The sequence below is a fragment of the Brachycentrus maculatus genome, unplaced genomic scaffold, assembly GCF_059751285.1.
Source record: "Brachycentrus maculatus isolate JH-2025_06_01 unplaced genomic scaffold, ASM5975128v1 h1tg000469l, whole genome shotgun sequence".
Taxonomy (NCBI): domain Eukaryota; kingdom Metazoa; phylum Arthropoda; class Insecta; order Trichoptera; family Brachycentridae; genus Brachycentrus; species Brachycentrus maculatus.
The window spans coordinates 49,945-67,067 of NW_028281216.1; the positions used below are offsets into that span (position 1 = coordinate 49,945).

The following is a 17,123-nucleotide window of genomic DNA, read 5'->3' on the forward strand; positions in this document are numbered from 1 at the left end:
ATAATTTTATTTGTACAAAGAGATTTTGGTATTTGAAATTTCTGTTTTATTTTTAAATACGTTTTAAATATTTGAGTTACATAAATAAACTTTTTTTGGGCCAGTATGGCTATTGGTTGTTAAATTTATTTCAGTTTACATCTGTATATTGTTATATCTGCATAAAATTAAAATAAAGCATTTATTTGTAGGAGATAGCAGGTAGGTACCTATCGACCAATTAGCTGCGCTTAATTATAAGCAAGTACGTGAACGGTACTTCCCGACACTTCCGGACCAATCGTTGCTCACTTCAGTTTATATTTTGACAACGGTCGCGGTGGGTGTCCGCTCGGATATTTGTGTTTTAAACTCGTATCATATTTTTTCGTTATTTTGATAGTTATTTTTATCATTTGATTGCTGTTGCTTATTTATAATCGCTACGTGATTAATAATGCCTTGTGACATTTAGTTTTTGGACTTTATAAGAAATATATGTTAAAGTTTTTACCGCCATGAAGCTTATAAATTGGCTCAAAAGGTAAGTTTTTCGTCATTTATTTACATATCTTCGGAAATAATACTAGATAAATAAGCTTTAATGTCATTATTTATCCCTTTTTGGTATTTTAAACATATTATTCGTAAAAGAATAATAAATTTTGAAAATCGCCGGTATTGTGTCAATACAATTCGATGTGCAACAAAATTTTATTTCTTTTCCTGTTCTGTTGTGACATTACTAACTATTAATAGGTTGTATTGAAATTTTACACACTTTAATTATATTGTTCTTCGGTTTTAATGCTTTTACGGATTCCATAAATGTATTTTCGTGTTTTAAAAACCATTTAGAGTATGCACATTTTGTCAAGCGGCGCGGCGCACCTGTCCATATTCAAAAAATAAAATTTATCAGATATTTCCTTGTCGATTTGCGATGAATGTTAGATTATATGAAACGTAAAGTTGAGTATACTTTAATTTGTATTTTGTCAGTAAAAAATACTGTTGACCCAAGAAATCTCGGTGGGTAGTTTTTGAAACACTAACTAATGCGCATGCGCAACATAAAATATTTTTGAAAATGGCGGGTACGGTTGCGAACAGTCCAGATAAATTTGAACAAAACCGAAATATTTCTAAATTCTAAAGAGATTCTAGCTTGTATCTACCAGTATCGCAACATATTTATATAAATTAATCACATCGACACAGCTAGCTTATAATGACGAATTTGCAATTAAGTATTTATACATATATTAAAAGTTATTCGGGTAAAGATACTGGTATGATATTTTGCACACCCAGCAATTATTTACCACCTAGGGAGCGAACATGGAAAAAAAAGAAGAATATAAAACAAAATTTACACTGTATAAACCGTTAATCGCAGGGGTGTGAGCCTGGGGGGCTCGCGCTAGTCCAAATCAAGTTTGGCAAACGAGCCCCTTGTTAAATTAAAAAATAATAATAAAAATCAAAATTTATTAATTCATTGTTTATGTAGGTAGGTATTGCATGATTTGAATCCTGTATTTTTCGCAATATTATATGTCATTGAATACCATTTTAAAATCCAAAATAATGTTTTTACATTCTTCTTCGATATCACCCTAAGTGTGAATAATAAGTAATATTTTCACTACATGAAAAAAAAAATTTTTTTCGCCTTAAATTGAATTTTCATCTCTCAGTTTTATTTTCATCTCTTGATTTTTTTTCAATGTGTTTCTGTAAAAAATACTACCAACCCCGACCCTTCTTTAAATGTTAGCACCCCCCCCCCCTCTGTATAATGGGCATCGCAACTCGAAACGTAGTCTTTTCTGAAATATTTTTTCTACCATAGAAATAGTGGTATTTACCGAGTTAAATTCAAATTGAAAATGGATAAATATTACCACAAAAAGACTGCCAAATCAACTAGTGAAAACTTAATTTTTATTTTAAAATAAGCATGAAATTGAAATATTTGTGTACACAATAATAAAAAAACTTAAAAATTATTTTAATTCATAATCCGTATATCAAATTTTGACAATTCTGAAAACACAGATATGTCTGAGGAAAAAAAAACATTATTTTATAAAAAATACCATTTTTATGTGTTTCGAATGTAAGGACGCATTAATCATAAATTTGACTTGCGGAATAAGAAGTACCTATGTGTGTACTACTGTTTTACGCAAAGTAATAACGCTGAGAATAATATTATCAAGTTTGTACTTGGGTATCCGAGGAATGAAAGAAAAGGAATGTAAAAGATGTCTTCCGATTCCCGGAGAAAGCCGGATATTCACAGTTCACAGTGTCGGTCTTCTGCAAGTAAGCATGATATTATTTACCCAGATGGGTAGCATTATTGTTATTGAAATTATCTGTGTAAATCGGTCAACTTCCGTATGTACACTTCTACATAGCTTTGATCGTTTATGAATATGACAATAATATTCAGTAAAAATTCTTGCGTTGAGAGAAATTATCGATTCATTATAAAGATACAAGGTATATACAAAAATGTACATCAATAAACGTTCGCGAATAGGGATGTACTAGAATCTACCTAACAATGTTGCCCACAGTTGAAAAACTGTATAACGTCAATAATCAACATGAAAAATTTTATTTTAGTACTTTATTTATTTAATTAAAATAATAATAAAAAACTTCAGCTGTTTAGTATTTCACCAAAACATGTCCTCAAAACGCAGACAACCTGCCTTATAACTGATATTTCTCCTATTACAAATGATAAAAGCCTATTATGATCAATATATGTAACGCTGTTCCTTAGGCACCAAAAAGTACGGATTAGAAAATAAATAAACGGGGTTTTCTACGAGTCTTGCTTCTCCATAATTCATGCATGTGTTGCCTCGGTGCTCCCCACAGATTGGATGTCCGTCGTAAAATTTACGAACGTCCCGTAATCTAGGGTAAATTTAGAGAAGTTGTAAATAAGCTATTTAAAATTATTTTCTCAGTATTTTTATGAAGTCATTCAACTAATTTTTTTGATATAAAAACGTCTGATAGTTCAATAGAATTCATGCTTTATATATTTATTGTAGCATTTTTATAATTTTGGAAATATGGAGAAGGCGATTTTTGGAAAAAGAAGACCATACAACATAAAGATAAATCCTTTCCTCACCCACTTGCCACAAATATTTTTTTACAATGTTATAATATCGCGGAACAAATGCATTTCTACTCAACGCTTACCATCTCGCAAAAAATATAACGAGGGTCAGAACCCTTCTCTTTCACTGAGTCTAACCGTGCGTATCTGTCCCACTGAATCGTAAACAGTCGCAGAAATTGAGTTAGTATTCATACGAAGTAACAAATTGATTGGGGAGAAATTCACTTTTTGAAGCATCAGAAATTTAAATATTTTATTTATTTAATATAGTTACAAGAGTTTTTTTCAGTCAAATTATTTTTTTAGACATATTTACTTACGATCTTAAAATTAATTACGCTATTCAACTATTTTTCACCTTTATTTAATAGTTGACGAACTGCTGTATTTTTAAAGGTTTTAATTTTTAGGACTTGGAATGTGGAACACGATAAATCTGTTGTATAGTTAAATAATATTATTTGTATTAAAAAAATAAAAATAAAACTCATTGTTATTCATGACGGTATTGAACATAATATTAATTTGTAAATATCTTTAAATTAATTGTATAAATTTGTAAAGGTGTATGATAACTCACTAAAATAACTCACTAAACAAACTAACCTTACTAATAAAACTAACCCCACTAACAGCAATACTAACACTTGAAAGTCAAATGTAAAAAGTGTAAATAAAAAATAACTCGACACTGGCTATAACACCCAAAATGGGTGAAAAGCCATTAAAAAGAAGAAGTATTGAACATACTCATACATACCAAAAGGCGATAGGCCTATATTCTATGATCGCATTCAATACGGACCATCTGTTAACCCCGACTGTGACTTGGCACGGTGGTGTAGTGGTATGGTGGTGGTGTGAGTTGAACTCGGTATTGATATGATCTTCCATCGTGCGCGTTCAGCGGCGCGTGTCGAGCTCACGGTAATTAGAGCACTGCCTACTTTGTCTGTCTGTTCCCATGCCTTTTCACAGAGGCTGTCAATATTCCATCGAGAGTCCGTTTTATTTTTAGTAATCAGCACTTTAAAAAAACGTGATTTTTAAAGGCAATGTAACTTTGTAAATATCAGCATAAAAAATCAAATCGTAATTATTATTTATTTATTTATATTTCATCATATTACATAATTACAAATTATAATATGTGCCCTCACTAAGTTCTTCCATTCCGATGGCACATTTTACAATACTTACAATAAATCTATTACAGAGAAAATTATTTATGACTTGCGATCAAATACGACATGGCCGAATGAAGCGATCTTTTTCATATCTACCGACTGCCATAATCCATTTTTGAATATATTTTTTTGTACTTAATTTTTTTTAGTGACTTTATGAATAATGGATGCAGGTTGTACAACTTTATTGCATTGTAAACAAAGTAATATAAACAAAAAAGTTTTTATGATCAAGATGTTTTTTACCACTAGGTTGTTTTTTTTAATAAATTGCATTACGGATATTTGAAAATTTCCATGAAAATATGTAGGCAAACTTTTTTTAAATGCCTCCATATTTATTAGAGACTGATGTGTAGCTGTAACTTTTCTGATTATCTTATTGGGATAGTATCCTTGGTTTTTTTTCGTTTGAATTTAAGTTCAGCATAAGTTTTCGATGCCAAGTTACCGAATATATTTGGAGCTAGAAATACAAACCTCGCAATCAAATTTGTAAACTTAAACTTATCGAATCCGAGAACCAAATTATTTAACAAGTTCTTCAAAAGAAGTCCTTATTTAATATTTAATTACCATTTCAATTCAATCACACATAACTTATATGTATGCCTGCATTTTAAGTAAGTTCCAAAGAAATTAAGTAATTTTTTCATCGAGTTTTTACGAGAATTAGTATATGTTTTCATGTCAACAATTTACTTTTTTAATAGAAACGTGCAAAACCGCCGAAAGTTTTTCACTTGTCAGTTGTTCCCCAAGTTAATAATAGTTTTGCGCCGCCTAATAAAGCAAACATAGTTTCCGCGGGTAAACAAAACTAGTTTGCGCTTACCAAAACGCAAACTTTTTACGCAGGTAAACCGGTGCTTATAGAATGACTCTTGTTGCCCGGCTACAAGCTTCCTTTGTTAAATAAATAATGTGGAAATGTCCATTTCTAACGCTAGAATCATGGTGTCTTTTACGAATATGAAAATGTTGACGATTTAGATACCATTTTTGGAATAAAGTGTTAATTTTTTTTTTGCTTTGTGGCCTTTTGGCATTTAACCAGCGATATGTTGAGATGTCAACAACAAGAAAATGTAAAAAAAAACCTTGAATTATAGTCACTTGATTGTGTACGTTTATTATAACGACGTGTTGCGACCCGCAGTTTGAAGGGCCTATTTTATAACTCATATTGTTGCTGTAGCACCTGCTTCCTCCGTTGTCACTATTTTACAGTCCAGTTATTTTGGCGATAAAATTAGTAGCAGACTGGTAAAAACGATGCGCCATTTGAGTTCCTTTCTCTGCAAAACCTCTCGATCTGTCAGCAGTATCGCTTTACCGACGCTAGAGGTTGGAAAACGCCGTTCTTTATTATGATTTTTGTATCATTTCATTTATATTGTTCCGGAATATTCATTTCGCTAGCCACGACCGGGAAGAAAGTTGATCTGCTGGCGAATCAACACGTTTTGCGAATTTATCGGTAGCTTTTCTATAACCGCCGTGACCGTTTCTTAAAGTATTTTGCACTGTCTAGGGCTTGTCAATGGTTGTTGTCCTCCAACCTAATATCGAAGGTAATAATTGGTATTTTTTTGCTATCGGTTTTGACTATGGATAATACCTTAGCATTACATAAAATGCTTCTTAACCTTTGCAAATGTTTAGTATAATTTATTTAGTCCGACTTCAAAGCGAAGTGGTTACCGCATTTGGTTTGGAGGTCTAGGGTTTGATTCCCAGAGGGGGACAAAATAAATCGTGTCGGGTTGTGGTCCCTTGGTTAGTGTCGCGGACTCTTGATTTAGAGTTTTTCGGTTCGAACCCACTCTACCACAATTTGATACCTATTTCTAATAATGAGCTGCTTAGGCTCATAGAAATAGTATGAAATTGAAGTATTTTTGTAAATAATAAAAACACAAATACACGTGTTTTTCCACTTTAATAATAATTTAATATTACCCTGGATTTGTACTGAAGTACCTGCAGCATAAGACCTTGCCTTCATAAAATAATGAGCATTTTAATATTGCAATAATTTGACGCAGTGCCCTATCCACCGTTTGGTACCGATAGTACTTCCCATTTGTATGTGACATCCGAATCCTGGATTATATTCACATACTTGAGAAACGCTTGAAAACATGATTTTCAGTTTATTTTAGCTTATAATTTGACCATTTTATTTATTTACAACATTTTGAGGGTGAGTAAAAATACTTTTTTACCAAAATTACACATTTTGAGTGTGTCCAAATACGAAGAAGTGAGTTTTATTTCGTAACATCCGGTGCATCTTCAAAACTGAATCAAACGTGTAATCTAACTAGAGCAGTTATATTTATTGATGTGTAGGAGTTAAAATGCTCTTAACAACAGTTGTTCAATCATTCTTATACATTGTACGCCGCGTCGTTAGATAAATCACACTTTTCTTTGCATGCTTAGTGCTAATGACGATGTCAAAGATCATTCTGTAAACTGGTGATGATAATAAGCATATTTGGTAAGATCACGAGTAACTTTAGAGAATGATCACTAATGACTGTTTGTTACCTAACGAATACGTAGGTTTATATCATGATAGTCATATATTTGTGGTATTTAGTAAATAACATTAATTTATTAAGTAAATTCTAAAAATAGAAAATTCTTTACCATTATTCACATAAACAAAAGTGTTAATGTTCATTTGCTCATTCAATCTTAAATTGAATCTTAAATCTGTGGTCAACCTCTTGGAAAAAAGTTGGTCAAAAAAAGCCACCCTTTTTTATCTTTAATCAAAATCATATCATTATTTAAATCTGTCTATCTTTGTGTTTCATTGTTGGAATAAATTATCCAGGTACTTGCAAAAATGTACGGTGATGCCTCGCATAACGAACGCTACGTACATCGAACATTCTGCTCGTCTTTACACGACTCGGGCTGTATCGTAGTTCGTCTTGCCGCTCGAACGCTCCAAGGTCGCACGCAGCCAATGCAAGTGGTGAAGAATATCATCACGGTGGAATGAAAGTTGGAATTGGAGGTAGAGGAGGAGAATGCGGAGGACCTTATTGAAGAGCACCGGGAAGAACTTTTATGTTTTTTTAATGTTCAAGTACTATCTACCCTCTGATTGCAAACAGCTTTATATGGTATCAAACGTTTTGATGAATTTAACAGACTAGTCTGTTTTTGGTTCGTTGGCAGATATTGCTTATTTGCCATAAGCCCGCTAATGTACTTATTTCTTTTATGTACATAAAGTTTAAATAAATAAATAAAGAACTGAGAACTGAAGAGCTCCAAGCACTTCTAGTCCAGCAACACGATGAAACTCAAAAAGAAGCTTCATCTGACAACGAAGAGGAGCAATTAAATCAACTTTTTTTTATCACATTTTTTAATATAATAAATCAGTATAAAACATAAATAAACAATATTAGGAAAGGAAAAAAAAACAAAGGATGAATGGGTATATCTTGGTGGGGTAATGACCCGAGCTGGACTCGGGCAAATCACTATGAAAAGTTTCGTGTATGATGTGCCCGAACTGGAATCGGGCACATTACTGTGTCAGCAAAATACCCACCCGAATGGATAAATATCACGATGTGTGATTATTGGCTAACAAATTAATATGAAAAATAATAAGACTATCGGTAGCATTCTTATTTAAATATGTAGAGAAATAAGGATATATGAAGGTTTAAACTTTAGATATTTTTATAAAACGATAAACGTGCTTTCGCATACGTCATCAAATTTCCGTCATCGAACGTTTTATGACGTCAAATTGTTTATTGTCTATGGTTTAAAGAACTGTAATAGTAGTATTGTGGATTGTTTGTTTACCACTACTCTACCATTTGTGTTGTGGGTGGGTGGTAGGGTGGACCATAGACATCAACAAATAGACTCGCCAATAATTTTGCAATGTTACCAATATTAAAATTACTCCATCGTTTTTGTGACGTCGTGTCTTACCAACTTACGAAAATAACTTTTTTTTTAGGGCGAATTTTCCAAAAGAAAATGATGAATGAAAATATTAATTATATCGGCTGATATAAACACAAAACGAGTCTAATACAATCCTTTATAAGTTGAGTACGTTAAATTAAATATTCCTCCCGTCTGACAAAGATCCATTGTATTCGGGCAAATCACACAAGGGGTTAATGTAATAAATTGTGGTCGGATTTACGCCGAAGAAAATCTTAAAATATCCGCTATCGAACATTTCAGGTCAGTGATTGATTGATCACCTATCCTAGAAAGTTCACGGACTGAGCTTGTTTACCTACTGGTCTGCTTTTATTTACCTGTTTCGATCAAACAAACGATAAATTTCTTTTATTATTATTTTTATGGCCAATGATATTTTTATGATCCACGGTTTCTAATTTTTATGGGATTGAATTGACTTTTTCGCGCGTCACAGTCGTTGCATCGTGTTATTTGATATTCGTTGACGTTTTTCTCGATCTATTAATCTTCTAAGAATATAGACTTCTACCCCATTCTTTCCGTTCATATTATTTTGCTAATTCTGATATATCGCTCACTCCTTTCAAGAACGTCATAAATCAAAAAACTTGATTTTTCAGGAGAACGTTTTTAAAGTTTAAAAATATATTTCAATGTTTTAAAATTAAATATCAAGCTGCTTATTGAACTTTTTACTGTGCAACAGATCTTTTTAGGTAAAACCTGAAAGTTTTCTCTCCGTTTGAAAAATATTCAATACTTTTTCTTCAAAATGCAAAAACCATACTTTCTGCCTTGAAGCGAGTAAATATTTAGTTAAAAATATGCCGCTTTTGTTAGGATATAGTACATTTTCTGGGCATTCTGAAAACATGCACAACTGTAAATTGACGATTTTTTATATATGACGTTGTTGAAAGGAGTGAGCGATATGTATTCGGACAAGTTATATGTGTCGTAGTTATGTACTCAATGGTTGAGTGTTTGGGACTCAAATGTAATTTATATGATATAAAAGTTTAATACAAATTTCAGCTCACAATACAATATTCTTTCTTTATTTAGAACGAATCATTATATCGCCTTTTATGTCACGTTTTTCATCGAAGTGCTTTTTTATTGCCTGATTTTGGTAATTATCCAGTCAATACCTACCATTGTTAAATTGATCGATAATTTCTTTTGTTTCCGCAATGTGTGTTTGCTTTTCAACTTCATTATGTATACCCAATATATTATTTACGTTTTTATTGTATTTCTCGTAAAATATCTATTCATTAAAATTCTTTGTGTTTTTAATTTTGCTTACCGGGATATTAAAATAACGAACAAAAACATGGAGATTTTTTGTCGTAATAATTATTGTTTACCACGTGTTTAATATTTTATTTAAGTACATTATTAATTTCTGATAAGAATATTATTACATATTTTCTTCAAAAGTGATTAACGATTAATTGTCAAGATGTCACGCATCTTTTATTAATGTAAAACTATATTTTGTATGTAGGTACACTGTTTATTAGCTAAATAAACTTCGAAGTTTTTTGTCGTAATTAATCTTTAGGTACCTTGAATAAATCTAAGTTTACAACATTTTGAGTGTGTCCAAATACTTGTTCACAAAATCTGGATTATCTCCAATTACAGGAGTTATTTTCATATTATTTTACATCTCACCAATAGATGTCTCTAGTGAAGTTTTAGTGATTCATGAACAAGGTTTCTAAATTGGTTCATATATATAGAACTTCCAAGAATTTGAGTAGTGTGGTTGTCAATAATGGGTAGAATTGGTGAATGTTACACGTGTGTAAAGTGATCACTCAAACCAGCCTATGACGGTCGTAAGCCCCGTAAATGCCCAGACTTCCATATTCTTCTTCATCTTTGATGAGATGTCAAAAAATAATATAAATCTAAGTTTCATACTTAACATACACTTGATGTGAACTATGGCTTTGCATCTCCATGGAAAGTTTGAGTAAGTCATGTTTGATGTTTGTTCTCATCAATTACTTATACGGTTTCTCATTCTACTCTTGATAATTGTCATTCTCGAAAAATATTGTTTGCATGATTTTGTAGAACCTAAAAGTGTGGATCCTATGATTGTGTTGATCGTTTGACTAAGGGATACTTTTCCAGGTGTTGAAAATCAACATGTCTTCCGTTTCCAGGTCTTTCAAATCAGACCACTTGTGCTGTGAACAAAATTCACATTTGTTTTTCACCAATATTACCATATCAGCACATATGTAGTGTCTGTGGCTGTGGCAAAGAGCAGCATGTGGGTCGCGTACCGCAGTTTTCCGACCGCTGCTTTACTGTATGTATGTTTGCGAATAATCATGGTTGAATCTTAATGCTATTATAATCTTTTAATTCAACCCTTCGTTGTTAGAGTTTGTCGTTAGAACCTCGGTATTTTTTTTCTTCATTTCTTTATTGCTCATTTGAGGGGCCAAAGAAGCACTGCTTTAGTATATGTCTGCCAATAATTATGGTTGCATCTCAGTTGTTATAATCTTTAAATTCAACCCTTCGTTGTAAGAGCTTGCCGTAAGAATCTCGGTCTTAATTGTTTTTTTTTTCGTTTTTTCTTGCCCACTCGAGGGGCCAAAGAGCCACTGCTTTACTTTTTGTTTGCGAATAATTATGGTTGAACTTAGTGTAAGACTTCGTTGTAATAGCTTGCCGTAAGAACCTCGGTATTTATTTTTTGTTTTTTCTTCTTTTGTTTCTCCTGACATTTCACATTTCCTGATTGCTAGATATTCCATCTCCGCGCACTCGGTAATCTTGAAACCACAAGTTTCCTCTTATTGCCCGAGTGCGCTTCCCCATCGCGTGAACGTAGCGCTCTGTTTTTGTGAGCATTAGGTGCATCCGTTATTATCATTACCCGAACTCCCAACAGGTGCATTTTATATATGCCCGTAATCATATTACCTTTTGTACTATCATTGTGAAAAATACATGGCCGTATGGTTGTAATGTTTCCAACCAACCTTTAGCCGTTCTGACTCGACCCCCGCATTATTACCTTATTATTCATGATCACAACGGTAGCCATCGCTGTTTGTAATTCGCGAACAATACAGAATACCATTCACCATTCTGAATGTATCGTAACTTTATATTACTTTTTTAAAACTTCAATGGTTGTTAAGTCCACAATGCCTGCAGGATATTTTTAATTTAATGTTTCGTTTCTGCGCGTTTAAAAATAAAGTTAGACGTTATGGGAAATGTATGTGTTTATTCTTGATGTGAATGTTTTAAATGTACACAAAGCGGTCGGCAATTTTGACCGTTGACCTTATTATCAATTTATTTTATTGCGTAAATCGCTTTAACGTATTGTCGCAGCCCCCGCAAAATTAACTAAAAAAAACAGATTTGAGACAGTTAAAATGTGATACATTATAGCAGTTTTGGGTACTTATAATGAAATTATTATTTAAAATGCCTTTCAACATTTCATTTTCTTTTTTTTTTCATGTTTTTCATTAAAAACTGTTTATATCTTCAATTCCTTTGGTATTATTTTAATGTTCGTGTTAATTCCATATTATTCTCGAAAATTACGTTTTACTGTCTGCATTTACCGATTTTAACAAAAATATCATCTTAATAAATAAAAATGTAAATGTATGTGGGTTGTTCAAAATTTTAAATCTCCTAAAAGTTACTCACCGATTATTTTGAAATTTTGACACAATGTTGGTTTCAACTACGGGTGTTTTTATATACAGTGACCGGTGTTTTTACCTGTGACGAGTAAAAACATTTTTTTACCGTCTTTTCCTGTCTAAACTAGATTAGTTATAAACGTAAAGTAGGTAGTACTAACATTTATGCTTGAATATTTAATATGTCATGACAAAGTTCACTGCTTTTTTTTCTAAAATTTCAACCGTATCTACAGTAAGCTACGACAGCATTTTTTAAAATCAAAAACTGATAAAACGAAATAATAAAATAAAAAAAAACAATTAAAGGATCATAAGTTACCATTTTTACCTTATTAACGATGAAATAATATTACAATCCAAATTATGACCAAAGATAAATAAAAATATGTTTTACTTGTATATTTTCACCAAATTTACCTTCACCCCGCTTTTATTATAACAATATGCATTATTCGATGCTCCAACATTACAGGCTGATAAAATAATGAAGAACATAAATAAACTCATTATTCGGTACCCTAATAACTCTCTGCGCCTTAATACATCTCTACTTTCAATCGCTTCACTTGCATAATTTATACACTAATGTTTACATTGTGTGCATTCCTAGGTACGTTGATTCCTTTCCCGCGAGAAGAAAAATAGTACTTACTCTTACAAAAATGTCAGGTGTTCAAACACTTCTGGTTATTTCCATGGCGCAAAAGTTTACTTTGCAGTACCTACTTTATTTCGATTGCTTTTCTAAAGCCGTTACATTTTTTAGTTCGATAATGATCTAGAAAGTACTTAATACCTACGATGCACTAAGCTACATAACGCATAACGTTACGAAGTCGGTTCGACACAGCAAAATGTTTGCCACACGCGTAGAAATGTTTCCATTCGCGTTATTTCCCTTAGCCATTGAAATATTGCGCACTTTCCGATATATTTACCAGTTGGCACTTCTTTTGTTGCATTTTTTATTGTATCGTAAGTGAAGAACGATGGCCGTCGACCCACAATGGAAATTGAAAGTTGGTCCGTTTCAACAATACTCGCTAAGCGCGAGAGTTAGCACGATGCAATACTCAGACCAGACTCGCTCTCGAATATCCGGACTTTGATTTTATTCATATTAGACAAAGTACAAAATGCACATTTCGTTAATGTTTGCGGATTCAAAATCGCATTACCATTAAATATTAATATAGTTATCACAAATATAACGTACAGTTGGAATCGCAGATGAGTCATCTTTGTACAGTAATGACTCTTCACAATATGATCTGCCAAACCGATAGTTCCTGCATTTCACTATCAGTTTGACTTTGCATATGCATTTTATGGTTTTGATCTTATATCGTATGCACTATTAACTACGACTAAAACTCTTCTTATCATTCATCGTTCACTTTGTGTTATACCACAAAAAAAACACTACTTCTCGACTACCGGTTTCGGAATAATCATTCCATCATCCGGTCAAATGCAGATTAAAATGAAATTGTTACGGTCTGACATTTATAAAAAAATTAAAAATATATAAATATCAGACCGTAACAATTTCATTTTTATCTACATTTGACCTGATGGTGGAATGATTATTCCGAAACCGGTAGTCACCAAGTAGTGATCTTTTTAAAGTGCTATTACAAAAAGTGAATGATGAACGTTAAGGAGAGTGTTATATTACCATACCACAAAGTTAACAATAATTTTAATATACAAAAAAATTAACTACGATTGTTTACTTAACCTTTCTGAACGGTCAGTAACATAAAATATATCAATCCATATCTATCATGAGACACCGACAGACAAATACAAGGCTAACTTAACAAATTAACGGAAAAAATCAACATTTTCAATATCTAAACCAACCTTTTTTGTGGTCTCAATGGTATGATGACCAAATGGTTCTACTTTGACCGTGACGTTACACTATCGGTTAGCCGAAAATTCAATTTATTATTTGGTTTACTTAAGGGGATACAACGAAACACGGAATTCAATAAACGGCCGACCACTTGAAAGGTTACACGTCTTTCCACGCCCGGTTATTTTAAAGAATGTTCATTGTTTTTTTTTGTTTTTTTTTTTATATGTTTTTTTATTCTTCGTAAATTCGTTCCAAAATATCGCGACGCAAATTGAATTGCTATTTTCCATTGGAAATCATATAAACATCAAAGATAGGTTACCGTATTTTTCATTCAGTCCTTAAATGTAAAAAAAAATATTTACATAATAAAACAAAAGTAAAACGTTGAAACAACGCAACGTGAAACGACGCAAAGCGAGGTCTGAGTGTATTGCTTAACTCCTTTCCTTTCAAAATTATTAAAAAAAAAATTTTAAAAACTTATTTTTTCAATGCAAAAACGGTATTTTAAGAAAAAAATCAATTACCGTAGAACGGTAATTACCGTGTTACTTGAATCAGTACAAAAAGAGATTTAAATCTGTATTTGGTCTACAATAATGAACGTATCGTGACAATAAGTGTCACCTGTCAGGGAAACAATGAATCATGTCGATACGTTCATCATTGTAGACCAAATACAGATATAAATATATTTTGTACTGGGCTCAAGTAACACATCAAAGTTCAAGTAGCCCCGTTCTACGGTACATAAAATCTTACCTCGATTTAGAGAAAATTAAGTTGCGACTTAACAAATACTGGGCCTTAAACTCGATATTTTGAGTCATTCCTAGGTCTGATTTCCAGCTCATAAAATCAGATATCACGACAAACGATCAAATTATTTTATGATGATGCGGTTTGATTCACATCGAGCACCGACCGTAATATTGTCACACTTGTCACTGCGCACTTCGCGCTATTGAACATCTATTCCGCCTCCGACTTGCTTCGATAATGTGACGTTTTCACACGACTCGGTTTGGAAAATATATGTAAAATCGGACACCAAACTCAAGTCAAATGCACCGAAGATAATTCCCGATTCAAAACATAACGCCGTCTGAAAATAGTGTTTTCAATTTTAAATGCGCTGCTGAGGAAAGTTTGCAAGAGTCACGCCACAGCGCTTTTTTCATTTTGTCGCTTGGTTTAAGGCATTCAAAAACGGTGCACTGTTCTTAGATTTTAGAAGTGCACAATAGTAGGTACGATAAAAGTATTGCGATAACAGAACTTTGCAAAAAGGCAATAAATAGACAAATGGCACCGTAAATGTAAATGATACCTTTAATTTCCTTAAAATATGTACCTGTCTACTTACTGCATAAAATGATGATAAAAACATAAAAATAACGCTTTTACGGTATTAGTTCTCTACATTGTACAGTCAAAATCACAATTTTTGAGTTTGTCCAGCTTTGTAAAAAAGTGTTTCGAAAGCTGAGTAATGTGGTTGTCCATCACAAGTATAACAGAATAGCGAACAATAAACAGTGTATCTAGTGATTACTTAAACCAGCCAGTAACAGGTCGTTTTTCTCTTCTGTTTATGTCATGTTAGGTCCCTCTGACGTCGACTATCGCTTGAGAGTAATTGTCCTTGTCTTGGGCAGCTTTAAACAGCGCCTCGACGGTCCTGATCCCCTTACAATCTCGTATATTCCGGAGCCAGGAGATCTGTCTTCTGCCCACACCTCGTCTACCCTCTATTTTGCCTTTTATGATTAGGTGCAATAGCTCGTACTTCTCTCCTCCTATCGTTAACCCTTTAAATACTAAGACATCCATATTCTTCTCTCAATCAACGTCATCTGTGTTGAGATATCGATAAAATTTTGAGGTAATTTGATTATTCTAGTAAAAAATATATGAGTAATCTTTTATTTTTATAACTTCTTTCCATACTCAATAGTGCATAGGGCACTCCTCGGATAGACACTTTGTAAACATGATTAATAATTATATGAAACCAAGGTGATGAGTCCGCACTCGATCTAGGACTAGAAAATATTCAATGGGATACAAATGACGTAGGGAAAGAAGTTTGGAGTGAAGGACGTTATTTATCTATTCCATGTCTCCGACGAGGTGTTTATAATAAAAGTCTCATTTATATCGACAAACACGTAATTCAGACGTTTTTTGTGCATTTTACATTGAATCGATGTATCAAATAAACTTTAGATTACGCTAAGTGGCCTTTATAATTATTATTTTAATAATTCTCAAACTAATTATTATTTTCTTATATTAATTTGTTCAAGGCTAAAAGCTTCGGTCGTGTTTACTTTTTTTTTTTTAATAAAGAGCCTCCTGTTATGAGTTATGATGATTCACGGCGAGATTTTTTTATATGTTATTTGTCCTTCAACCTGCCTCTATACCTACCAAAGTTTACATGGATTTTTTTCTTCATTTGGTTAAGTTTTCAAGGTATTGAACAAGTAACCTTAATTGGACTTGTCTGGCGCAAAAATCATATCATTATTTAAATCTGTCTATCTTTGCGTTTCATTGTTGGAATAAATTATCCAAGTACTTGTACAAATGTACGGTGATGCCTCGCATAACGAACGCTACGTACATCGAACATTCTGTTCGTCTTTACGCGACTCGCACAACAAACCTCGCCTCACATAACGAGCTGTATCATAGTTCGTCTTGCCGCTCGAACGTTCCAAAGTTGACGCAGCCAATGCAAGTGATGAAGAATATCATCACGGTGGCGGTGGAATGAAATTTGGAATTGGAGGTAGAAGAAGAGGATGTAGACGAGCTTATTGAAGAACACCGAGAAGAACGTTTATGTTTTTTTTTTAATGTTCAAGTACTATCTACCCTCTGATTGCAAACAGCTGTGTATGGTATCAAACGTTTTGATGAATATAACTAGTCTGTTTTTGGTTCGTTGGCAGATATTGCTTATTTGCAATAAGCCCGCTAATGTACTTATTTCTTTTATGTACATAAAGTTTAAATAAATAAATAAAGAACTGACAACTGAAGAGCTCCAAGCACTTCTAGTCTAGCAACACGATGAAGCTCAGAAGGAAGCTTCATCTGACAACGAAGAGGAGCAATTAAATCAACCAATGTCAACTGCTGCCATCAAAGACATCCTGGTCAAATATAGATTTTTCAAGAAGCCAGCCGCCAAGAATCAAAGGATGGAACTAAAGGATTTGACCCCAAAAGCCTCGGTATACTTTCCTAAATAT

At 32.9% G+C, this 17,123-nt stretch overlaps 1 protein-coding gene across 1 annotated transcript in view; it reads left to right on the top strand.

Annotated features, from left to right (window-relative positions):
* The first annotated feature begins 319 nt into the window (after nucleotides 1-319).
* LOC148302254 (uncharacterized) overlaps nucleotides 320-17,123 on the top strand; it is a 51,492-nt gene continuing 34,688 nt past the window's right edge. Inside the window, exon 1 of the mRNA XM_088271864.1 lies at nucleotides 320-523. Coding sequence (XP_088127990.1) covers nucleotides 498-523 — 26 coding nt within the window. The 5' untranslated portion in view covers nucleotides 320-497. The remainder of the gene's footprint in view (nucleotides 524-17,123) is intronic.